The sequence below is a fragment of the Gopherus flavomarginatus genome, chromosome 4 (genome assembly GCF_025201925.1).
Source record: "Gopherus flavomarginatus isolate rGopFla2 chromosome 4, rGopFla2.mat.asm, whole genome shotgun sequence".
Taxonomy (NCBI): Eukaryota; Metazoa; Chordata; order Testudines; family Testudinidae; genus Gopherus; species Gopherus flavomarginatus.
This window is the reverse complement of record NC_066620.1, coordinates 136,222,024-136,248,689: the sequence shown is the minus strand read 5'-3', so window position 1 is coordinate 136,248,689 and position 26,666 is coordinate 136,222,024. Positions and strand designations below refer to the sequence as shown.

Here is a 26,666-nt window from a genome sequence, read left to right as displayed (position 1 = left end):
GGGATGGAGGGGGTGCGGGGGGGAAGGAAAGGAAAGGCAAGATAGTCATTCAAATCTCTATAATTTTTAACATATGAAAATTGACCACCATTAATCACAGCTTGTCTGTGGAATCTTACACAAAAGCTGTTCATATTTATTAATTTCATTCAGGAAAGTTATTAACTTAAGAGTGTCCAATTACTCTGGTAATTGGAGTTTTGTCAGTTCTGAAGATTATCATTGACTAAAGAGGTGCATTGTGAAAATATATCACATTATTTATTGAAGAGGCTAAACAGATCATATTTTCTTTTTTTCTTCCTTTACTGCCCCCTACCATCTGCTGTTTTTCAATTTGAATTGTTCACCTCCTCTAAAATAAAAAACAACAATATATTGGGATTGACAAAACCAAATCCTAATTAAAAATCCTTAATACAGGTTAAATAGAGAGAAAGCTGGGTATTGTGCTCTTCTTCAGCAAAGAGAATATAATTACTGCATTTTTAATTGTTTGAATAAATCAGTCAGGTAGAGAAGGAAATAAATGCTAATAAAAATGTGCAACTCTATACACTGTGCAAAACAGAGTCCTCTATATTGATGAGATCCAATTTGGTTAATACTGATTTAAGACAATCTGCCACAAAAAAATTAATAATTATTTCAGAGCTCAGGAAAAGAAAAAACAGCTATTTTCACATTCATTTCCTCTTCATTCCAAGGAACTGTTGATGGCATTTTTGTGCAGCGGCTAAGAGAAATTTCTTTATATGGTATTGTGATGGGCGCACTCGTTTTTCACTAGATTGGAAGGGGTTAACCCTACATTGTGGGCTGAGGAAGCCACGCCTCCTTAACTCTACTGAGCACACTCCAAATATGCCAGTATAAAAGTGAGCAGCTCAGGTCAGTTGGGGCTGACTGCTGAAGAGGAAGGATGCATACTGCAGGCTCCAGCCAAGGATCAGCTGAAGCCAGAGATGCCGCAACCCAGGCAGACATCAGGCTACCCACAGAGGCTTTGCAGTGTCCAGAGTTGCCAGGGACAGTACAGCCTGGGGAACCCAGAGACAGCCAAGATGCCCAGACTGCAGCAGTGAGAAACATGGTAAGAAGCAGCCCAGGGGAAACAAACAGTGGCCTGGTTGGTGAACCAGAGTATTGAGTCAGCGTGTTTTGGTTGGACCCCACCCTACTGACTTAGTGACATGCACTCCTGCCACTACCAGGGCTCTGGGCTGGGGCCTGATGGAGAGGGAGGGCTTGAGCTGCCACTACCCTCCTTTCTGGGTGTGGTGGCCCCCTCCCCCAACTAAGGCCACTGGGCCGTACTTCCCTGCAAATGGGGGTGAATCCATTGACTGGGGTCACTGGGCTGTAATGCCCTGCAAACGGGGGTAAATCCATGGATTGATCGCTAGCCCTTACTGCTCTGCAAACTGATGCAGTTCTAACTGACTTCAGCCACGAGGCTCTACCGTCCTGCTAAGAAGGGCTAACCTACTGACTTTGGCCCCTGTGCCCCCTGCCCTGAGGAGTCGATACAGTGACTTTGGTCCCCAGGTCTTGTGGCCCCACTGAACAGTGCTAATACATTGACTTTGACCATTAGACCTCATGGACTTGCTAACAGAGGTGAATATATTGACTCCGGTTACAGAGACATAGATGCAGCTGACTTATACCCTGCGCCTACATCCTAGAGGAGATGGAGTGCACTAGCCCCGCATTAGATGGGGTCCCCCCAATCCTGTCACAGGTATAAATTGAATAAAAGAATTGATTACATCCTTTTTGGGAAGTTCAATTTTTTTCAAGAAGCTACATTCTCCAAGTTGTCATTCATATTTGGCTTATTTAAGGCTCCCGCAGATCTTAGGCTAGGAGCTATCTGGGGAAAAGAGACGGAGTTGTTTGTTTGTACAATGCCTTTACAATTAGATCCCTGATGGGGGTCTTGAGGTACTAACGCAAGGATCAGCAACCTTTGGCCCTCAGCCCACCAGGGTAAGCCCCCTGACGGGTCAGGATGGGTTTTTTACCTGCCACGTCCACAGGTTCGCAATGGGGGGCTTGCCACACCACTTCCCGCAGCCCCCATTGGCCTGGAGTGGCAAACCAGTGGGAGCTGCGATCAGCCGAATCTGCGAACGTGGCAGGTAAACAAACCACCCCAGCCCACCAGCGGATTTCCCTGATGGGCTGTGTGCCAAAGGTTGTCGATCCCTGTACTATCGTACCAGAAATGAAGAAGAATCAGTGCAATCTCTACTTTTACATATTATTCCTAATTTTATTAATTGAGATAGCCTTGGATACTTCACCTACTCAGCCAATCACACTGGAATAGATACTGAATGGTGATATAATAAGCAAGCAGTTACAAAGGAGCTGCAAATGGCATGCTTCACTGTAATAAAATTGTGCATGCAAGAAATTAGCCATTCATATTTTTGAGATACTACTTTGAAGGAAACTAAACTATAACATGATTTGTTATAAACCCTCCAAGAAAATGATTACAATATTTGAAGTATATTAAATATGAAGAAATGAGTTAAACAAACCTGCAATCACAACAGACTAATGTTCTGTAGATAAGGACACTGAATCCATGTCTCATTTGAATTTGTGGTTGTATTTGTTGTTTCTACCCCCAGATTTTCTGCAGGATTTTCCCTTGCAGAGTTGTCTCAGCTTTAGAAAAAAAAAAAGCCATAATGCTGCAGAGAGAATTTACCCCTGCCTCAACTTCCACTTAAGCAGCCATGCCTGCTCCACCCAGATGGAAGCATGTCACCTTTCGCCAGGTTTTTTGGCCATTTCAGTTGCCAATAACAAGGCGGTAAAGGAATATTTTCATCAGAGACGTTTAAGGAACTGAGAATGTCAGTCACAGCATCTGTGAATTTTTTGTTTTTATTCACAAAATAAGTATTCTTTTTTACCTCACTGTGGCATCCCAACAAAATCTGTAATAGGAAACTCTTTTCCAAAATCATTTCAACTTACAATGAATCAACACAATATATTCCTAAAAAATCAGTGCCTATGGGTTATCTTCTCTGACTCATACATTTTGGAAAGATTTCTCAAGTTAGGTCCTAACGAAAGCTAAGCTTTGCCACCTCGTGAAGAGAAGATTTCTCTGTAACTGTGGGGGTTTACATATCACACGTTTTACCAAAGTGTCTGTACAAACTATAATCCATGATTTTGTCACTCAGGCCTCAAATTCTAATATGCAGACTAAACTTCATGATATTTCTTCACAAATGGTTGTGAAGAACTCAGGACATGGAGGCTGCATTTATCATCAAGTCCAAAGAAACAGTGACGGTACTACAATTAGCTCTAGAAGGCGCTCAGTATACCAAAAGAAAAACAAACCCACTGGTGATGATCATGTCTCCTGACTACCGGAACATCTACTGCTGAAACAAAATTGTCACACATGGCACAAGAATGTGAGTACGTTCTGTCATAGGAAAGGGAGGAAAAGCCAGCATAATTGTTCACCACATTAGACACCACTGTGAATAAAAAATTAAGGTAACTTTCATTATATTTAAAACAGGTTTTGCAGACATTAATCATACATTAGAATTGGTTCTTGGTATTTCTGTAGTGTGCCATAAAAGCAAAGACAGAAAATTCTTTATCTCACAGCTTGACATATTGTATTTCAATGCACTTTAGCACTTGATTTCTTTAGTTTCAAATAATTATTCTGTACCACATGGCATAACTTCTAGATTCTCAACTCTAAAAAGTTATTTAGAAAGCAAATATTCAAAGAAGAGTTAAGTCTATGTAAACATATTTGCAACTAAGTCTGCAGACTATAAAATATCAAAGTAGTACATACAGGGTTGTAAACAATAAAGTGATCCATAAAACTTGTTTAATATGAATTATTTTGGGAATCATATCTTACTCATACCTTAAAGCTATTTACGTAATCTTATATTCACTACAGGCTGACATCTACCAATACTCCTTTTCAGACCCTTGCTATTCAGTATTCCAGCTTGAAGGGTATAGATAAAAAGGTGAAATTCCGTCCCCACTGAAGTCAGTGGAAGTTTTGTCATCGACTTCAATGAGGTCAGAATTTCATCCACTGTTTATTCTAAAATTTAGTTTTAGTTACACAAAGAAAAATCCCCAAAGATTATGGAGGTCACTTAAAATAATATTCTCTAACCTTTCTACCCCACAAAAAATCCTCCTAGACTTTTCTGTTACACTTTTGTCTTTGGGGTTGGGAATGCTATTAGAATGAGTTAACATTCTGAATATGAAGTCTAAAGACATTTCTGAAACTTAAGATTTTGTAAACAGATGGGAAGCACAAAGATTGCAGAAGAATTGGAGGATCTGCTGGATCACCAGGGTTTAAAAAGAGAAACTGAAGAAGATAAGAATGTTGCTGAGAAGCTAACTTTTTTTTCCCCCCTTCAATCAGTCTTCACCACCAAGCATGTTGGGGAAGATATTTACCTCTGACCTGTTTTTTTTTTTCCCCCTCAGAGAATGAGGTGCCATAAGGATATTCTGGAGCAAGGATAATTTAAAAAGCAATAAGTCAACTAACCCAGATGGTTTACATCCAAGAGTCCTGAAGGAGCTTAAGCATGAAGTGACTGAGATGATAAAAATATGCAAATTATCTCATTAAAACAGCCACTGATTCAGAGGACAGCAAATGTTGAGAGAGTGTGTTTATTTTTTTAATATAAAAATTCAAACTTTATTAAAGCAAAGTTACAATAAAGTAAAACATTAACATACTACATTGTACATTACTTACTTGGGGGATCAGGATAATATTCAAAGAAGCAGGCTAGAGATTCTGCTTAGCTGGCTGGGGAGTCCCCCTCCTGAATGTTGTATATTTTTAATATATAGATACTTTAATAAATATAGGCTCGATCCTGCTGGCATTGAAAGTGTAGTTCTATTACTACTCAGAGTGGAAAAGCACTACATTCAATAAGTGCAGGAACATGCCTTACACTCGTACAATATTAGGATTTTGTTAAGACATGTGCTTCCACTTTAAAGTGTTCAACCCCCTCGGGGATAACAGAATCTGTTAGTCCAAGTCTAACACAACATCAAAACAAGAGAGTCCTTGGTCCTGCTGGGGTCAGACTTCAGCCTTCTTCCTTATAGGTGGGCTCTCACTGTCTAACCACAAGCTCCTGGGCTCCAATTAAACCACCATCTGGGTCAGGTCTCCCTTCCTTCCAAAGGCATCTGGCAGGCTGTGGTCTTCTGCCAGTTCCTTCCTCAAGCCTGGCTTCTTGCCACACGCTGGAGCAGCCCATCTGTTCTCCTCCCCAGCCTTCAACAGCTGGGCTTTCCTCCTTTGGTCCTATACCCACCCTACCCTAGTGGGGTAGGGTGAGGCTAACTGAACAGACCTGACTGGCCCAAGGCATGCTGGCCCTTTAAAGGGGCAGACTGTCCTTCTATAATGACCAATTGCCACCCACCTCTCCATCTAACCTTTATCATCTGCTTAATTGTGTGTACACATCACAGCAGAGGGAGCTTGTGGCGAGGAATTTCAATGAGAAGGCAGCAGTAGTAGCCCTGCTGGTCGGCTCAAGTAGAGCATACTACAGGGCACAAGCAGCAGTGATGAAGTCGAAGGATTGGAGGAGCAATACAATTAGAAACAAGGTTGCATAAGAAGGGAAGGAGAAGCAAAGCTATGCAGAATCTTCAAAGAAAGAACAAAAAACGCTAAGGGTATGTCTACACTGGCAGAGTTACAGCGCTGCTCAGAGAGCGCTGAAGGGAAACTGCTGTTGTGTGCTCACACTGTCAACTGCCTGCTCAATAGCATGTTCACACTTGCGGCACCTGCAGCAGTATTCAGAGCAGTGCACTCTGGGCAGCTATCGCACAGAGCATCTCTTCCTTTTCTGCCGCTAAGAGTTGTGGGGAGTGGGGGTCGTGGGGCATCCTGGCTCCTGTCCCAATGCCCCATCATGCATTGCTTCGCATCCCAGCAATCCCTGTGCTTTCGTCCACCTTTGGCACCATATTTCAACAGTTTGTGTACTGTGCGCCCAGCCTCTTCGGTCTACAGGAATGGATCCTGAACTGTTGATCAGTACGCTGCTCGCTCAGACTAACACATCACAAGTGGCAGTAGAGTTATTCCTTAAACTACAAAGGCAAGAGGAATGCGACATTGATCTTGCCACACGTAGTAGCTACAATACGAGATTGCTTGTGACATTCATGGAGTTGCTAACCATAGTGGAATGCCGCTTTTGGGCTTGGGAAACAAGCACTGAGTGGTGGGATCACATCATCACGCACATCTGGGATGATGATCAACGGCTGCAGAACTTTCGGATGAGAAAAGCCACATTCATGGGACTGGGTGATGAGCTCGCCCCAGCCCTGCAGTACAAGGACACGAGAATGAGAGCTGCCCTGCCACTGGAGAAGCGTATGGCAATTGCACTGTGGAAGCTGCTATTGATCAGTCACTAACTAGTTTCGAATGGGAAACTCGACTGTTAGACTCACATTCATGGAAGCATGCAGGGCCATTAATCACATCCTGCTCCGAAAGACCGTGACTCTGGGCAACGTGCGAGACGTTGTGGATGGCTTTGCACAAATGGGTTTCCCTAACTGTGGAGGGGCAACAGATGGCACACACATTCCAATTCTGGCACCAGACCACCTAGTCACCGAGTACATTAATCGCAAGGGGTATTTCTCAATGGTTCTCCAGGGGATTGTAGGTGTTACACGGACATTAACACAGGCTGGTCCGGAAAGGTGTATGATACATGCATCTTTTGGAACACTGGCCTGTTCAGAAAGCTGCAAGCAGGGACTTTCTTCCCGGACCAGAAGATCACCGTAGGGGAAATCTAAATGCCCATTGTGATCCTGGGATATCCTGCCTGCCCCTTAATGCCATGGCTTATGAAGCCACACACAGGACACCTTGACAGCAGCAAGAAGTGGTTCAACAACAAGCTGAGCAAGTGCAGAATTACTGTTGTGTGCTTTTGGCCACTTAAAAGCCCACTGACACTGCCTATATGGAAAGCTGGACCTGGCCGATGACAATATTCCTATGCTTACAGCTGTGTACTGTACGCTCCAAAATATTTGTGAAGGGAAGGGTGAAAGCTTCACCAGGGCTGGGCCACAGAGGCTCAGCACCTCGAGGCTAAATTTGAACAGCCAGAGACCAGGGCTATTAGAGGGGCACAGTGCGGGGCCATAAGTATCAGGGATGCCTTGAGGCAACAACTTTAAGATGTGTGCAGCAATGGTCCCCCCTTCCACCCTCCCATGATGACAGAGTGGTGTTGGACAAGAAACAAAGCAGCTCTGCCAAAGTACCTGCAGCAGCGGATTCCCTAGTATTTCCATGAGAGTTTCCTGGAGACTCATTAGGCATATTTCCGTAAAGTGAGGGAGTCAATCAACAGCTTATTCCGTCACTCATCAGACTAGGCACGTGGTGGTACGTGCATCATACATACACAAGCCTGTTTTCTGCAACCCTCCTTCCCCCCAACAACTTGCTTCAGTGATTCCCAAAATCAAAGCCACTTACCAGGGGCCTCCTCTCCTGTTTGCGCTTCACCAAGCTCCGACAGCTGTGACTGGCTAGCCTCCTCTGGATAGAAAAGAGCTCCTTGCTGCATGCATCTCTTACCTCTGCCTCTGGGTCCCCTTCCCGCTCCACATCCTCATCCAAGACTTCCTCCTCCTGGCTCGGTCCACTCTCGACTGGCACACAAGCTACCAAAGTAGCCACAGTGGCCTTCGCAGAGGAGATGGGGTCTCTACTAAGTATTGCGTGCGACTTTTTGTAGACCCGGCAGCTTGTGGGCAAAGCACTGGAGTGGCAGTTTGCTTCCCACGCCTTGTAGTAGGCGTTCTGCAGCTCCTTCACTTTGACCCTGCACTGCAATGTGTCCCGGTCATGGCCCCTGTCGTGCATCGTGAAATCTGTCCATAGGTATCATAATTCCTATGGCTGGAGTGCAGCTAGGATTGGACAGCTTCCTCTCCCCAAATGCTGATGACGTCCAGCAGCTCGGCATTACTCCAAGTGGGGGATTGCCTGGTGTGTAGAGCAGGCCTGGCCACTCGGAAAGATGTGCGGAGACCACTGCACGCATCACCGAGCAAACAAGAAGGGGACTTTCAAAATTCCAAAGTAATTTACAGGATCGGAAAGACGGCTGGTCACGTGAAGGCAGGGCAGTAGAGTTCAAACCGATGATCCCCCAGAGAGGCAAGAACAGGCATTGTGGGACACCTCCCGGAGGCCAATCTCAGTGCTGTAATCAACCAGGGTGTCTACACTGACACTGCAGCGGTGTACCCCAGCCTCTCATTGGGGTGGTTTTTTTAAATAGCGCTGCAACTGCGCACTAAGTGGCTTGGCAGTGTGTACACCTCGGGAGTTACAATGCAGAAAGATGCTTTACCGCAAAGAAACTTGCCAGTGTAGACAGGACCTTAGACTTGATAAGGAGAAACAAAAGCCAGCATGGTGATTAAAAGAGTGAGGTGATATGGTCAGAATAAACAGCAAGAGGGATGATCAGGACTCAAATAGTATTCCCAAAGTTGGTACAGAGCTCACTACTGCTTCATATCATGTATTGCAGCACTAATCCATGGGAATAGTAGCATTTTCAAATCCTGCCCCTCCCCAGAAATTAACATGAAAGGAATGGAGGTCCCTACAACATCATGGTAATCAGGTTCTTGCAGGTGTAGTGAGAACAGGGCACACTGAGAATGCCCAATTACTGTGACCCCCATTAACAAATTATACTTCTATTCTAGAAGTTCTCATATATGAGTTTTTTAAATTGTTATTTTTATATCTTGTAACTTAGTCAAGCAAAGCAGGATTTTATTATATATATATATATATATATATATATTATATACACACACACACATATACATATACACACACACACATATAGTTATATTATTGCTAGCACGCAAGCATGTGTTCAATCTGACTTAAGGAAGAGGCTATAAAAGGTTAAACTTCAGTATATACTAACTTTTACTTCACACTGAGTTATACACGAGGCTAATATTTTGTCATGGATATTTTTAGTAAAAGTCATGGACAAAAATGAAAAATTCATGGGAAGCCTCGATCTGTCCCTGACTTTTACTAAAAATATACCTGACAAAATGGGGATCTGCTGATCCTCACACCACTTGAAGTGGAGCAGCTGCGCAGGGGCTAGGAGCTGCTTGCAGCAGCGGGGCAGGAGGAGGCAGCTCTGGGGGTCCCACACTGCCCGTGGGGGATGGAAGCTGTGGATGCGCCCGCCTTCCATATCCGCTGGGAACTGTGGGGTATCCCTGTCAGCAGGGGTTGGGAACTGTGGGGTTCCCCGCCGGGGGCTCAGGGACTCCCCCTTCATCTGCAGCAGCTGGGGACTCAGGGATTCCCCTGCCCACGGCCCAGGGGTCCTCTGCTGGCAGAGGCTTGGGGATTCCCCCATGGCTGCCAGGAGCTCAGAAGTTCCTCTGCATGCTGGGAGCTTGGGGGTTTCCCTGTCTGTGGGTTCCCTGCCGGCTGGGGCTCAGGGATTCCCCCAGAGGCTCAGAGGGTCCCCCAATCGCAGCCAGGGGCTCACGGGTCCTCTGCTGGTGGTGGTTCAGGGATTCCCCCACTGCCTGCAACAGCTTGGAACTCTGGGGGCTGCCAGAGGCGCTGGGGGTACCCTGCAGCTCCTTGCCCCTGCTGGAGATGGGGGACCTGGCAGCTCCCGACCACCGCAGACTAATGTCACAGAGGTCACTGAAAGTCACAGATTCCGTTACTTCCATGACTAAATCGTGGCCTTAGCTATACATAATACAAATTTCATTAGCCCATGTGGTCTTCTGAGACGCCATAACAGTACTCTCTCTAAGGCTGTGTGTTATATTCATTTGTGGTGGGAGGAATGATGCGGGGGAGAGGAAGAAAGGTGTTTTGCATGTAGCGTCGGTATCCCCCTGTCTTCAGCTTCTCTAGCTCAAATGACAAACTATATGGTTCTCTCTGTAGACTGTCTCCATTACCCCAACACTTTCATTTTCAGAGTCTTTTACATTGTCTTTATGTTTCTAAAGACCCTTTCTGTGCTGCTGCACTTTGTTTTCATTGGGCCTCCTATCCTATAGTTATCACAATTATAAGAGCTCATTAAACAGTTACTAAGCTGTCCAAAACTGTATTATAAGGGTACACTGACAGCAGTTAGAAAGCGTTGCTTGCGGAAAGAGTGTCCACATTTTAAAGGAGTATTCCTCTTGGAAAGGAGCTGTTAAGAATTAACTACACCATTTACCTTAGCATTATTTAAGCACTAAGGAAGTATCCAAAGTGAAACAATTCCAGCAGTACTCCGAAAGTTCAAATGATTTAATTTTGTTTACCAGCTAAGCTGAACAACATGTGTGTCAATTAAGGGATGTCTCAGGAATCATATAGCATAGTAATGGCAATGACTGAGGAACCAAAACCAAAATCCATTCCATGCTCCAATGTTTCTAAACTGTACCAATTACCACAATATCCCTCTAGTACTCTGTTTACATGCACAAATACAATTTTCCAACATTTGATGTGGCAGCTGTTGTAGATTTTATTCAGTCTGTCTATAAATTTCTATTTCAACACAACAAGAATAAAGCAGAGCAAAGATGTGCCTGTTCTGCTCTGACCAGAGAGCATATTATGAGGAGATTTCTCTAGCTAATGCTCTGGAAGTATCAAAAACACTGGACAATAAACTACCAACATGGAGATATGAGACTTTACAGCTACACACACACACACACACACACACACACACACACACCAGGCATAAAAAGCACAGGAAAGGACTGTGCCCTTTTTTTAACCTCAATTGTGTGGCTAGAAAGATAAATAAGTCCGCTATTACATAAACAATAAATATGTTAATCCAGCTATAATGTATGATAACTATTCCTTAGAACAGTATTCAAAAGTTCTGATGAAGTAGCAATTACTAAAATTACCTTTGGAGATGAAACGATACTACAAAGTAAAATTTTTGACACTATACCTACAGGTCTAAAGAATTAAAATATTTCACTCTTTTACTGATAATGTACAAAGAAAACCTAAGTTATACTCAAGTCAGGCACTTTTGAAAATGAACGTGATAGTTTGAGTTTAAAAGCACCACAGAATTCTGGCATGGAGAAACATTCCAATTGTTTTTAAACACTGGAAAAAAAGTTACCAGTCTGTAAAATCAAATCATATGCATGAATGTATGTTTAATGTTTATCATCCTTTTAGACATATCATCAAAAATGGGATGTATACATGATGACTGTCCTTGATGTTAAACACAAGAAGTTGAATGTTAGCTATGTATCTTTTTAGAGAGAGGATATGGAAAAAAGAAGGGAAAGATGAAAGAAAGCAACAAAAAAAAACTTACCCGTTATACCATTTGATTCCTTTTGTAGATCACAGTACCACAGCCTGTTCACTGGATCACATCCCTCTCGTATGGATAAGACAACATACCGACCATCATCAGATACCTTAAGAGAGTACAGAAAGTTAGGACAACACATTATTTTGAGAGATACTTCTAAATAGGAAAATCAGTGACATGTACATTTAAGACATTCAAGACAATTATTTAAGAAGGAACACAATTTTCCTGTTGAACTTTACTAGGAAGTAAGACTAGCACATAAAATTCACAACTAAAATATGGTGGTGTTTTTTGTTTGTTTGTTTTTTTACTGAAAGGCAAGGCTGTTTAATATGTGCTATTTGAACAAAAAGTAGATACTTCTGTTGTGTCTTCATTTTCTACTGACAGTATAGGATCAAGTAGCTTTATACCGGTTATAGAACATCCAAACAACAGCAGAGACATAATGGAAAAGACAAAGAATGCTTGACTTATTTTTGTTAACGTCTAGCCATTACTATCCTTGGTAGTATTCACTCATTTACACTCTCCTCTCTACACCTCACTTTTTCATAGTCATCTGTGCTAATACACCATCAGGGTTAGCTTCCCAAACATAATAAAAATGGGAGGCCAACTACTCATCTTATTAAAAAAATTAAAAGGCAAGTCTGCAGATACTGAGTTCAGTTTCTAGCAGACTTTAAATATTAAAACATGCAACCATATTTTCTAAGTATAAGATCTGCACTTTTCATCGAATATATAATCCTGGACTTCAAACAAATATTTTAGTGCTCTTGAAAGGCACTTGTTTGATGGCACTGGAGGCAGATGCTCTTCACAAAGCTACAGAATATATACATCACAGTCAGTGAGGGCTTTCTCATACTGCTCCACCAGCTTGCTTGAAACTCAACCTACAGAGAAAATGAAAACTTTAGACGAGAACAACAAAAAGTAGAAAGGCAGCAGAGGGAAGAATGAGGATGAGGACAAATATGATATTTCTGTTGCTTGGCTGGCTAATGTTCACGTCTGGATGGAAGTGAAAGAGGATTTATATATTTAGTATATATGAATGTATTAGAAATGCAAGTATGTACACACATTCGTGTGTGCGTGCGCGCACATACATACACACACACAAAAGAAGCTATGGATCCTTGAAGAAGTGGGTTTTGAAAATGGACTTAGGAAGGAGACGGCGAAGGCAAGGTAGACATGGTCCACAAGGAGTTCTAGGAAGAGTGCAAAGGATAAAAGCAGGCAGGGTGGTGATCATGAGTAAAGGTCACAGGGAGAGACTCAGTATGAGCAGTATGTGCTGAGCAAAGAGAGGATGGTGAGGAAGAATTTAAAGGAGATAAGAGCAGAAAGGAAGACAAGAGCTAGGTATAAAGAATGTAAGAATGGCATGCTGGGTCAGACCAATGGTTCATCTAGCCCAGTAGCCTGTCTTCTGACAGCGGACAGTGCCAGATGCTTCAGAGGGAATAGGGAGAAGATGGCAATTATAAACAGCCATATCCTGTTGTTCTTTCTTGAACCAAGTTATACTTTTGGCCTTCACAACATCCTCTGGCAATGAGTTTGACTGTGCATTGCATGAAATAGTACTTCCTTTTGTTTATTTTAAACTTGCTGCCTACTAATTTCATTTGGTGAACTGATTCTTGTGTTATCGAAAGAGGAAAACAACACTTCCCTATTCACTTTCTCCACACCATTCAAGATTTTGGTAAACCCAGGGTTGTGAGTTCAATCCTCAAGGGGCCACTCAAGGATCTGGGGCAAAACCAGTACTTGGTCCTGCTAATGAAGGCAGGGGGCTGGACCTGATGACCTTTCAAGGTCCCTTCCAGTTCTATGAGATAGGTATATCTCCATATATTATATTATAGTATAGTATGGTATAGACCTCTATCATATCCCCCCTTAGTTTCCAAGCTAAACAGTCTCACTCTTTTTAATCTGTCCTAGTGTGGAACTACTTCCATACACCTTATCATTTCTGTTGCCTTTCTTTGTACCTTTTCCAATATACACATTTTTGAGATGGGGTGACCAGAGCTGCATGTAATATTCAAGAGATGGGCAAACCACAGATTTTTATAGTGGCATTACATTTTTTGTCTTATTACCTATCCCTTTGCTAATGGTTCCTAATTTCGTTAGCTTTTTTGACTGCCACTGCACATTGAGTAGATGTTTTCAGATAAACATCCACGATAACTCAAAGATCTCTTTTTTGAGTAGTAACAGCTAATTTAAAACCTATCACTTTGTATGTATAGTTGGGATTTTTTCCAATATGCATTACTGTGCATTTATCAGCAATGAATTTCATCTGCCATTTTGTTGCCCAGTGATCCAGTTTTGTGAGATCCCTCCATAACTCTGCAGTCTGCTTTGTATTTTGAGTAATTTTATATAATCTGCAAACTTTACCACCTCACTGTTCACCCCTTTTTCCAGATCATTTATTAATATGTTGAACAGACTGGTCCCAGTACAGATCCTTGGGCCCTGCAATTTACCTCTCTCCACTGTGAAAATGTGTATTCCTAACCTTTGTTTCCTATCTCTTATACAGTTACTGAGCCATGAGAGGACCTTCCTTCTTATCCCATGACAGCCTACTTTGCTTAAGAGATTTTGGTGAGGGACTGTGCCAAAGGCTTTCTGAAAATCCAAGTACATTATATCCACTTGATCACCCTTATCCTCATGCTTGTTGACTCCCTCAAAGAATTCTAACAGATTCGTGATGCATGATTTTCCTATATAAAAGCCACGTTAACTCTTCCCAACATACCATGGTCATCTATATGTCTTTGCTATAGTTTCAACCAATTTGCCACGTATTGAAGTTAGGTTTACTGGCCTATAATTGTCAGGACTGCCTCTAAAGCCTTTAAAAAAAAAAATCAGTATTACATTACCTAACCTCTAGTCACTTGGTACAGAGGCCGATTTAAGAAGGAAAAACTTGAATTGGAATAAGATAATGAATCAGCAAAGATATTTTAAGAAGGGCTGAACATAGTCATAATCTCTCTATCCTAAGGTTATCTCTGTTTAAAAAGTTATTGGGAGGAAAAGGTCCATCAAGAGCAACCTTCTGCGTTTAGAATTAGCAACATAACCCGTCAGCTGGAAAGAACCTCTGTGAAGTTGATTCTGGATACAGACAGAAGCTGCAGGAGAAACAAGAGGCATGTGACTCTATGATACCAGCAGGTCTGCTTATCGTGCTGATCCCTCCTCTGGGCATCCCATCCCAAACAGTATACAAGCATCAGAGGGGTAACTGTGTTAGTCTGTATCCACAAAAAAAACAAGGAGTCCAGTGGCACCTTAAAGACTAAAAGATTTATTTGGCTATAAGCTTTCGTGGGTAAAAAACTTACTTCATCAGATGCATCATACGAACATGTCTCTGCACCTATAAACATGCAGATGTTCTGCTTTAGCAAGTGTACAGCCGCCATCTCAGCCAACATTGGGGATTAAACAGATGACCTCCAGAACTAAAAGGATGAGTCTTCAAAGCTTGTGCAAAAAAGGCAGGTTCCCAAGATCAAGACAGATCCTCTATGGATTAGTGAGAGAGACCATATATACACCTTTCCCCCAGCTGGTTTACACAAAGCAAAATGTGTGACATATTACTGAAATGTGTACTTGGCAATTCACACAAAGTACATATCATCATACAAGTTTCAGTGCAAAACCTGCACTGAAGAGGTCTTTTCACTGTGAGATTCACATTCAGCCATGCCATCCCCTCAGATCAGCAGCAGGGTTTGAACCCCTTGATTTTCAGATTCCTGCTGTTGACTAACGGGAATAATTGCTATTCACTAAGCAGAGCAGAGACTGGAGCCTCTTCCTAGATACACACTTTTCTAGTGGGTTGCACAACTATTTACTAGTCAGCAGCAGATGATGAGTGACCAGGAATCCTAGATTCTATCACTGACTTTGGGAGACGAGCATGGTTTATAATGGTTACAGACAATACATGATGAACCAAACTGATTGAATCACTCTGAAAGACAGACAGTGTGAGGCAGTGGGTAAGACTGGTGTTTGTCACGTTAGAGCAGGGGTTCTCAAACTGGGGGTTGGGATCTCAGGGGGTCACAAGGTTATTACATGGGGGGTCACGAGCTGTCAGCCTCCACCTCAACCCCGCTTTGCCTCCAGCATTTATAATGGTGTTAAATATATTAAAACATGTTTTTAAATTTATAAGGGGGGGTTGCACTCAGAGGCCTGCTGTGTGAAAGGGGTCACCGATACAAAAGTTTGAGAACCACTGCATTAGAGACCTGCATTCAGTGCCTGCCATGATGTTGCATAAGCTCTCTGCCAAATGAGAATAATACAATAAAATAAATAAATAAATAAATAAATAATAAAAAAGCAAGTAGAGGGGGAAGAAATGTTCAGCAGCTGTTATCTAACCATCTTCTAGGAGGGGGTTCATGGCCTTAACAATGGTAGAATGAATAGCGTTTGAATTTAAACAGAACTCAGAAGTGAGATTTGGGCTCCTTTACCAGCTCAGGGGACTTTGCTTTAGGCTGTAGGGATAATTAGTGAAGGGTTGTACGTGTATTTTTATCATCTCCGGAAGTGAGTGACATCACTTGCACCATGGCAGATTTGCCCTCATTAAAATCCAACTCATTCAAGTTGATACAAAGTTTTCCAGGATAGCTAAAATGTTATAAGAAAAAAAGTTACCCACAGTAGAAATTTTTAAACTCTTATTCTACTAATTCATTTTTCATCAAACCAACATAAAAACTCAAGTAGAGCTCAAAGTTTACATTCTCTGTTTTAGTTTTTGCCATTTCAATGAGATTTACACAAAATAAGGGTTTGAAGCTTCTGTTAAAACTGAACTATGTTACAACCTTATGGAACAACAGCTGCATCATAATATCCAGCTGAGGCTTTGTGGTACGCAAATACTCAATTCCTCTCCAACACCTGCTGCTCTAATGGGAAAGCATAACTGAAGCCACCAATAAGTCCTCTTTTCTATGCAGGCTTCTCATAGGTGTCCTGCTTCCTGGTAACTGCTACTAAAGGCATGGTAACATGTACCAATGTAGTAAGAGAAAAATCTATTTATTAACTTGATCAGTGGGAAGAAAAAAAAGTATATTTAGTCCTTTGCCTAAAACTTTTGTGGTGGAAAGTAATCAATTTAAAGTTTTCCTGTTTAAGTGAACTGTTGTACATTTTTAGTCTTCCAAAATCCTGGTGTTGGAAGTCACATTAGAAACCGATTGTGATGGTCTACACTATTACGTTTACCATTTTTACAAGATCATGAAAAATTTTGTGCCGTCTGCCTTGTGAGGTATCAGTTGAAATGTCAATCTTCTGACTATTACTGTCCTGGTAAGATATGCTTATCGACGTTGTATTTGAAGTTATAAGATTCTACTATGCATCACTGCTATAACCTGCTCCAAGTTTAAAAAAAGTAGGTCTAAACTAGTTTCTCAGAAACAAACATCCAGCCAGGTCTCAATGGACTATTACCTAATTAAACATTCCTTGGAAGGAAGAAGGGTGTGAGGAAGGACTTCACATATTGATAAAGACACAGTAGGCGGAGGTGGGGTGGGGGTGTAAACAGATTGCCTGTTGCCTGAACCCCAGCTAGAGGTAATTCTCAAAGAGGGGAAAGTGGTATGAGAATGAGAGACAGTGGCATCCAAATCACCTCTCCCTCCCCACTGCTCTGCTCAGGTCAGCTACAATGGTCTCAAAAGACAAATAAAGCATCATTGAACTAGGGGAGGGGTGGTCCTGGCTGGAAGGCTTTTCAGACAATACAGACTGCTGTAAACATATAATAAGACAAAACCTTTTTGCTTTAAGTTCACTTAGCTTGTTAACTTGGGTATTAGCTTGCATTTTACTCTTATTTCTTTTGGAACCGATCCTGACTTTTATGCATCATTACTTGTAATCACTTAAAAATCTTATTGTTTTATTTTAACAAGTGCATTTGGATTAAAAAGTGCATGGGAAACTCCATTTGAGATAACTAGGCTAGTGCATATCATTTTCCGCTGATATAAAATCCCATCATTTCTATGAGCTTGCATTGTTCGGTAGTGCACTGTACTGTGCAGTACAAGACATTTCTGGGGGACAAGACTGGGACTAGGAATCTGCTGATGTTCTTCTGCAGTGTAATATACGAGTGGTTAGCTAGTAGCACTCAACACTGTGCAGTTGGGAGCAAGTTACAGCTGGAGGCTGTATGTTAACTGGCCAGGAGGGGCTGTTCACCAGTAAAGCAGTGTAAAAGACATTACAGGCTGGAGAACTGAGGAGACACAGCTATCCAGCAGTCCAGATTGTACTATGCGGTATGTTACACTGATGCAGTAAGGATGTAGCAAAATGTATACAGGAAATATCCTATATCTAAAGCAGTGGTTCTCAAAACCCCCCCCTCGCCCCCCCAAGGACCACTTCAAAATTGCTGATGGTCTCAGCAGACCACTTAATGATCTTTCCAAATATTGTTTGTACTGTTAGCTAACTATTGTAAAGTGCTTTGGATAAAAGCGCTACATATATATAAAAAAAAAAACTAACTTTTTTGTTCTACAAATAAAAGCACACAACTCATATTTTAATATCAGTAGTCTTACCTTTCTAGTGCAATGGATGTGCCCACTCTCTCCCACTGTGGCAGCTCCCGAGCTGGGGTTGGGAAGGAGGGAGGTCTCTCCCTCGCCACAGCAGCCACAGAGCTGAGGCTGGGAAGGAGGGAGGTCTCTCACTGGCAGCCGTAGCCCTGGAACTGGGGAAAGTCGCCTCTTTCTCTGGCCACCACAGCCCTGCACATCCCAAATTCCCCCCACCCTCTCTTCTCACTCCACTACCCCCTCCCAAGGCCACCACCTCACCTTACATGTGTGCTTTCTCCAGGGGCCAGGCACCTAAATAGTGGAGCCATGCCTGCGCAGCTACACTAATTAGACGGGTGGCCCCTCATTCTCTTGTGTGCAGCCGCCCAGGGAACTATCCGCAGACCACCTGAATGGAGCTTGCGGACCACTGGTGGTCTGCAGACAACAGTTTGAGAACCTCTTTGCTCTGTAGTTATGAAATGTGATTCTTAGTGACAGAAGAGTTTCATGTGGCCCTACATTTCTTGGTTAAATATGCTATTCCTTTCTTAGATATAAGGATTGTTAATATTTGCAACTGATGCTACACAATAAGTTTAAGAATACCTAAATCTTACTCTAACAGGTTGCAATACCTTTGGTAATAGAAGGGGAGAGGTACAGCAATAGCTCAGTGGCTTGAGCATTGGCCTGCTAAACCCAGGGTTGTGAGCTCACTCCTTGAGGGGGGCCATTTAGGGATCTGGGGCAAGATCAGTATTTGGTCCTGCTAGTAAAGGCAGGGGGCTGGACTTGACCTTTCAGGGTCCCTTCCAGCTCTATGAGATAGTTAACATGCTTTAATTTTGCATTAACATCAGTACACTGAAACAGACAAATTTACCTGCTGTGAATAAAGACAGCTTGAATTAATTCATCTATTTCAAGTCAAAGTTACATACAGAGATGGAAATCAAAATTAACTGTTGCAGAGAGATGCATGTTTAAAGTGCGACACGTGCACTGCAGTCAGCTGAAACAAAAATTATTATACATTTGATTACTGTTCATATTTTACATATTTAATTTTTTCTTTAATGAATATAAACTAGTTTGCTTATTATTTTGCTTTAATCTTTTCAGAAAATCATGAAGGTGTTAATATAACTACTGTATATTTAAATTATAATTTTTTGACTCAGTAATATTATGCTTTGCAATTCTTCAATCATGAACCAGCGTACTTTTTAAAGTTATATTGTGAGTTAATGCTTAAGAGAAAAACTTGTTTGCACCACTTTTTTTTTTTTTAAATAGAGTAATTTAGAACCTCTGATAACAGCAGATTTGAGTTTTCCTTCAGCATTTCCCAGATGGACTAGTGAAGAGCTGATAGCAGTTTACGTTTAATTTGAGGCAGGAACTCCCAAAGCATAATGCTGGTGGGATGCCAACTAGGTCTGTCTGCATCACTCTAATTGTTGTTACATCAGTGAGTTCGGTAACCCAAAGGAATTTAACAGCAACAGGACAAGACACTGTTGGCTGCAGCATACTAAAATGTAAACAAATGTTATACTGGAGAGGTAGACATCCATTTCTCTAAATGCCATTGGCCAATTTGTGCTGTACACAGATTGGGTGTTGTTTCCAAAAGGGGAAGAAAAAAAATGAAGTCGTATTCTCCCCATCCACATTTGGATTTTCTTCAGGTAGCCATATCGTGTCAAAGAGACCAATTAGTAACACTCACTGATAGCCCACAAAGTTTAAGTTTCACACTAGGATCCGGGTTCAAATCCTATGCTGAAACACAAGTAAATATGGCTGTCACTAACACACGACACTGCACTGTCAATATCTAACTCAACATTTGTGAAGGGCCTGTCGACGGAACCCCTGGGTGAAAGTTAGGCTTAGTTTACAGGAGGGAGAGAGAGACTCGAATTAAGGTGGAAAATTCATGAGGGTTAAATGAAATGAGCAATTTCTGTCTGGACTGAGCAGATGTGACTTCCTTTCTTCTGCATTCATAACCACTAGGGTAACCATATTCCCCAAGGGAAAAACAGGACATGTGGGGCTGGTCCAAGACCCCTCCCCCCCCCGCACCCCCCATGAGGCTCAGGTTGCTGGAGCCCTGCCTCACCCCACAAGAAGCTGGGGTTGCAGGAATCTTACCTGCCACCCCTGGAAGAGGTTGTTGCTGTTCACTGCAATCCTGCCTGCCATGCCCCTGAGAGCCCTGCCTCTTCCCCCTGCAAGGGCCTGGCATCTCCACTCGCACTCCCACACACATACGCAAATTCCTCTGTACCCCACCTTTTGACAAGAGTAGACATTTGTTCTGTTTCCTCTTGCCAATTGATCAAGTTAGCGGAGCAAACGGGACAAATACCCACTTCTGCCATAAAAGTCAGGACGGACAGGACAGGGCTTAAAAAAGGGACTGTTCTGGCCAAAACTGGACATATGGTCACCCTAACAATCACTATATTATGGGATTCTTCACTGCTGCAAGACTTCCAGATGACAATGCCAGCCTTCTTCGCTGCTACAGATCTCACAATTATCCATATTTATCTCACTTCCAGGTGGCTTTATTGTAACATGCTCTATTTTGGGCTAGCACTGAAGACCTACTGAGAAGTTTCAGATAGGGCAGATGCATTCTGCCCGGCTGCTAAGCACAGCAAGCCAACATGAGCTCCGCATTGGCTTCCCATTCATTCCTGGGTGGAATCCAAGATGTCCATAGCTATCTATGGAGCCCTGAATTGCACAAGAGCTCTCTTCTAGTCTGTTACCTAGACTGCCTCTCACATGATACCCCATCATGGTAGCTACCACCAGCAAGGAATGGCCTTACATCTCCACAGTGGAACACCTAGGGGCAAACAGCAAACCATTCTTAGTATAGGACCAAGCTCTAGAATTCATTTGTAGTCTGCTGAAGCCATAGCCCAAGACTGCAGGTATAAAAGGATGTACAAATTTACCACTGTTATGCTGGCACATGGACAATAATTGTTCCAAAACTAAGATTACTCTCTGTGGTCCACATGTTTGTTTAGATATAGTTAGGCATACACTCAAATCGTGGTCTCAACAGTCTCATAAATAGCAGCATACATGAACATTTGCCAAGAACTTTTCATATATTGAACTTGTTTATGAAAGAATTTAATACTAAAAAACTGCTGGATTGAAAGCCTCTATGGATAAAATGGGTAGAGCACAGGCAGCAGTGCAAACTTCCCCATATTATTCCAGCAGTGTACCTCAATCTTGTTTGCAAGTACCATCAAATCTCTGGCCTCTTTGCCAATATGCCAGATTGGAACTTTTTTGGAGGGGGTGGCGGGGGGGCAGGGGAAATACACTTCTGAACTAGGAAATGAACAAAGCAATTAGTTAAATGACATTCTAGACAAAGCATTTGTCAAAGTTATACAGTACACAACATTGAGGCCCAGGAAGTAGACAAAGTTAGTCCGACAAGTTTTGTTTCATTCGGCCCTTCAAAGTACCGGACCCTTTCTGTAACCATTACCTTTTTGATGGCTGAGTTTTTCATTTTCTAACTTAGGGTTTGGTGGATTTTTGTTTTGTTTTTTTCTGTTCACATTAACTTTGTTTCTTGGAAATATATTACCTATTTAGGAAGATACATGGGATTACCCATGAAACACACAGATGAATTAATATCTAAGAAGAGGAAAAAAGACCATTTGAACTCAAAACATTCAGTATCAGTCAAATATATTCTCCAGCAGGCTACACATTATTTGGTAGAGAAAAAGATTAGTTCCTTTGTTATATTAGTAATCCGAAGGAGCGGATGGACTTTTATGAATGCAATATATGTAGATAGCAGTTATGGTCTATTATATTCACTGGTAAAAGACAATTTAATCAAAAAAACTTTATGTAAGAGCCACAGAGTTCAATCCAGGTGTATAGCTTAGAAAATACTAAGATTTTCATACATAATTTAACGTATTTACACATATATACACACACACACACTGTGACAAAGTTCCTCCTCTACCTTAGTGGGTCCTGCGCTTGTTGGCAGATATGCTCACCTCAGTGGAACCCACAGTCTGGGTCAGCTCCTCTTGTGTCTGATCAGGAGTTGCCGGGGGGGGGAGGGGTGGGGAAATCCAGGCCCGCTCTCTACTCCGGGTTCCAGCCCAGGGCCTTGTGGATCGCAGCTGTCTATAGTGCCTCCTGTAACAGCTGCATGACAGCTACAACTCCCTGGGCTACTTCCCCATGGCCTCTTCCAAACACCTTCTTTATCCTCACCACAGGACCTTCCTCCTGGTGTCTAATAATGCTTGTCCTCCTCAGTCCTCCAGCAGTATACTCTCTCATTCTCAACTCCTTGCCCTCTTGCTCCTCTCACACACTCCTTCTCCTCTGGCTCCTACCTGCCTGACTGGAGTGAGCTCCTTTTTAAACCCAGGTGCCCTGATTAGCCTGCCTTGATTGGCTGCAGGTGTTCTAATTAAAGTAGCTATCTCCACTCCCTTCTAGAAAGATCTTAACTGGCCCCAGGTGCCTTGATTAACCTGGAGCAACTGCCATTTGGTTACCAGGGTCCTAGGGATTTGTTTAGCCTGGGGCTAACATACCTGTTTCTCAGTACTTTACTGTAGCCATCTGGCCTTGCCCCATCACAACACACACACACACACACAGAGACTGCAGGATTTTCACAGATTCTAAGATTAGGAGGGACTATTGTGATCTTGCAGTCTGACTTTCTGCATAACACAGGCCATAGAACTTCCCCAAAATAATTACTGATGGGGCTGGAGTATATATCTTTCAGAAAATCATCCAATTTTGTGTTTTAAATAACCAGTGATTGAGAATTTCATACTTTTTGGCTTTATGTATTTCTCCACAACTATAACATCTATAAAAGTAATTTTAATCTGAAAGGAAAAAAATGTAAAGTAGATTGATAGTGCCCAAGATTTCATCAACAGTACAACCAATGCTTTTAAAATCACTTTGCTAGTCACTGCAGCAACACTCCAGATGGATGCATTTTTAACTTTCTCTTTATTTCACAAAGGACAGTATTTCGAGCCTGCAATATTGTATCAAGCAACTATGTATTTTACTCCTATACAAGCCAGCAAGCCTGTTTACCCTCCTGCATCTTGTCCTATTGTACTACTGCAAGGGAAAAGTAATCAGTTCAGAAATTATTTTGCCTGACAAGCTATGAAAAAAAAAATATTTCAGTGCAGAAAACTTCAGGGATTAGAGAACACATTGGTGTTTGAGAGAAGATAAGTTCACTTTGCCTATAACTCCAAACATTTTTAATGCTGTTATAATTCCCACTCTGAAGCCATTAAGAAACCCTGATCATTATTTTTTACAAACTGCTGCTCTTCCTCAAACACTAGTGTTCTTTGCATATCAAAGAGGATAATGGTCATTATCACATAATGCATTCCTAATGAAACAGAACAAACTCAGCAAAGCACTCAAGTGGAGCCAAGTGGCTGAGTTAAGAACTGTACTCACTGTTCCCACAAACCAGGCGGAGGAAGGTTAGACCACCTGGAGAAGGAAGAGTTGGTGGCAACAGAGATCCAGCTGCACCATGCATGGTACCAAAAACCAGGGGCACAGAAACCAGAGTGATGTCAACAGCAACAGTGAGCTATTTTCCAGCACTATTACCAAACGAAAGATTGCAGGCATGAAGGAGGATTGCTGCTGAACTGACAAGCAGAAAGGACAAAGCAAAACTACTGTATTTCTCCTTTTAAATGATATCAGTACTGTTTTGCACTACATGCTATATTTTGTGCGACAGTCTAAGACCCATCAGGAGTGAGGTTCTATGGCAATGGTCTAGTACATTCTTGAAATGAATGCTTGGCTAAAATTGGTTAATGTAATTAAATCAATGACCTCATAAGTATTTGTATTATCGTAGCACCTAGGACCCGCCCACCCCAATCATTAGGGTTGCCAGGCAGCAGGTTTTCATCCAGTTAGCAGCTCAGTGGGGCTAAGGTAGGCCCCCTGCCTGCCCTGACTCCATGCGACTCTTGGAAGTGGCCAGCATGTCCAGCTACTAGGTGCAGGGGCAGCCACGGGGGCGCTCTGTGCTGCTCCCGCAGGGAACTGGGAACCATGGCCAATGGGAGTTGTGGGGGCAGCCATGGGCAGAGCGCAGAGACGCCTGAAGCCTCTGCCTAGGAGCCGGACATGCCAGCCGCTTCTGGGAGCCGCCTGAGGTAAGTGCTACCCAGCCGAAACCTGCACCCCAAACTGCCTCCCGCACCCACACCTCCTCCCAGAGCTCTAACCTTGCAAACACTGGCATGTGCATGTGGCACTTTCTTCCTGTTTGCCTTTGAGTACAGTGCAAGTTGTTTAAATCCTGAATAGTTGAGGATGTGGCCTTGACAGCCATCTCTTCTTATTCTATACCCACCTAGGTGGATCTCACTGTTAAAACACCCCAGAAACATTGGTGGAGCCCTCCCAGGCTGTGTGTAACTTATTTCCCACCAGCCCACAGAGTTTCCTCACCTACTCCTACCTCAAGTTCAGCTCCACTACTGGTAGCAACAACGGGAAGTCTTAGGAAATAATTGTTCTTCAACTCTACCAGCTGTGTAAGGCTTTACGAAACTTACTGTTTAACTTTGAAAATATGAATCTGGATGCAACAGGGATATATGCTGTAGAAGTTTGTAAAAATATACTGTAATACACGAACATCAGTATTAATTAAGGCCAGGGCTGGCTCCAGAGGTTTTGCCGCCCCAAGCAGCCAAAACAAAAAACGAACAAACAAACAAACAAAAAAGCCACGATCGCAATCTGCAGCAATTCAGTGGGAGGTCCTTCGCTGCAAGCAGGAGTGAGGGACCCTCCACCGAATTGCTGCCAAAAACTTGAAAGTGTCACCTCGCTCCAGAGTGGTCGCCCCAAACACCTGCTTGATAAGCTGGTGCCTGGAACCTGCCCTGATTAAAGATATCCTACAACACTACTCATTTCAGAAATCTTCATTCCACACTGCCCTCTACTGGGAAGTTAGCCAAACTGATTTTCCCCCCTTCCCATCTTAAATTCAATACAAAAATATTCTGGAGTACTAACGAGACTTGATGCCATCATATTTATATGTATAGCAGGATTATTTTTAAAACACGCAGACTGGAAATAAACTAAATTGTTTCTATCAATCAATCTTTCAAAGCAATCTTTCAATAATACCATTTGCAGCATCAGCAATTATGTTTAAATCAAACACACATGCAAGCCCCAGAGTTGAATGAGAAATGAGTCAGGGAATTGAGGTTTTTCTACTGCATGTTGTCTCTCAAAGTTATTAAACTGACCAAATTTCTTCTACCTTGCTTTCCCCAAGTCAGTGACCTATTTTCATTTTTCTCCTTTGAAAAAAAATATACCTAATCAGTTCTATATCTTCCATAGAGAATTTTTAAAGTACAGTGGATTTACTCTGTCATCTCAAGGATTTCCTTTTCACATTTGCAAATAAAAGGGCATTCCCCCATGTGTGAGTCAGTCTTGCAAACTCAGCCTTGGTTACAAGAATCAAAAGGAGTTCTTTCCATCTCAGGTATCACCAGCAGCAAGCAAGGTTCTATAGGCCAGATTAAGGTTTTCAATTACACTTGGTATACTCCATGGCCTTATTTGAGTTTGCACTGCTATAACTGTATAAAATGGAAGAGAATTCAGCTCTCCCAGCCCTGCAAGGCCAATACGGCTTAGTGCTACATAAACTTTTTGTCACTTAAGGAAGTAGATAAGACTCTGGATATACACAACAAATCTGTTTAATAAAAAGATGTTCAATTGCAGATGGTTATATTTCATAGGATGTCAGCACCTTAAGAGAAAATAAGCAGTCAAAGATATTTAAAGAGAACAGCAAAGCCAACAAACATTTCAATTAATGACAGATGCTCTGGGTGTACAAAGTCTCTTGAATTTTTGCAGTTAACTTTGTATCATCCATTTTTCTCACACATACCTTCAAAAGTTTGCCAGACAAGATTCAGTCTAGTCTTACAAACAAGTTCATATAAAGAGAAATTCTGATCTACCTTCCCACCGATTACACACAGTCATTTCCCTTTTACCATGAAGGGACATTGGGAAAACACTACAATTAAAGTAACAATAAAACAATTTTATTCAAGATACTAAAACTGATGGGCAAGCTCCACACACTACCCCCCCCCCCACCGTAAGAGTCCTCATTTTTTATGAGCTTGTTTCCCCTCCCCCCCACTACACACAGGTGTAAAGTATTTCACAACAGGAGCCCAGGGCACTCCTACAATTTACATCAGTTTAAGCATCTTTGTTAGATTAGTACATAGCTATTTGTCTCATCAGTAAAATCAAGTAGGCTACGCTCAAATCAAAAAAATCAAACAAACTCCATTAGGTCCTCTCACTCCCTTCCCGGGATCAGAATTTCAGGTGGATTACTCTTCCTAGATCCCAGGAAAGCACTACTAATTCATTA

The 26,666-nt window shown here is 42.3% G+C and overlaps 1 protein-coding gene across 1 annotated transcript in view; it reads right to left on the bottom strand.

The window, feature by feature from the left end:
- The window catches only part of PREP (prolyl endopeptidase), a 168,825-nt gene that overhangs the window by 107,971 nt on the left and 34,188 nt on the right, over positions 1 to 26,666 (bottom strand). The window contains exon 7 of the mRNA XM_050949268.1: positions 11,478 to 11,583. Within this exon, the coding sequence (XP_050805225.1) occupies positions 11,478 to 11,583 (106 nt within the window). The remainder of the gene's footprint in view (positions 1 to 11,477; positions 11,584 to 26,666) is intronic.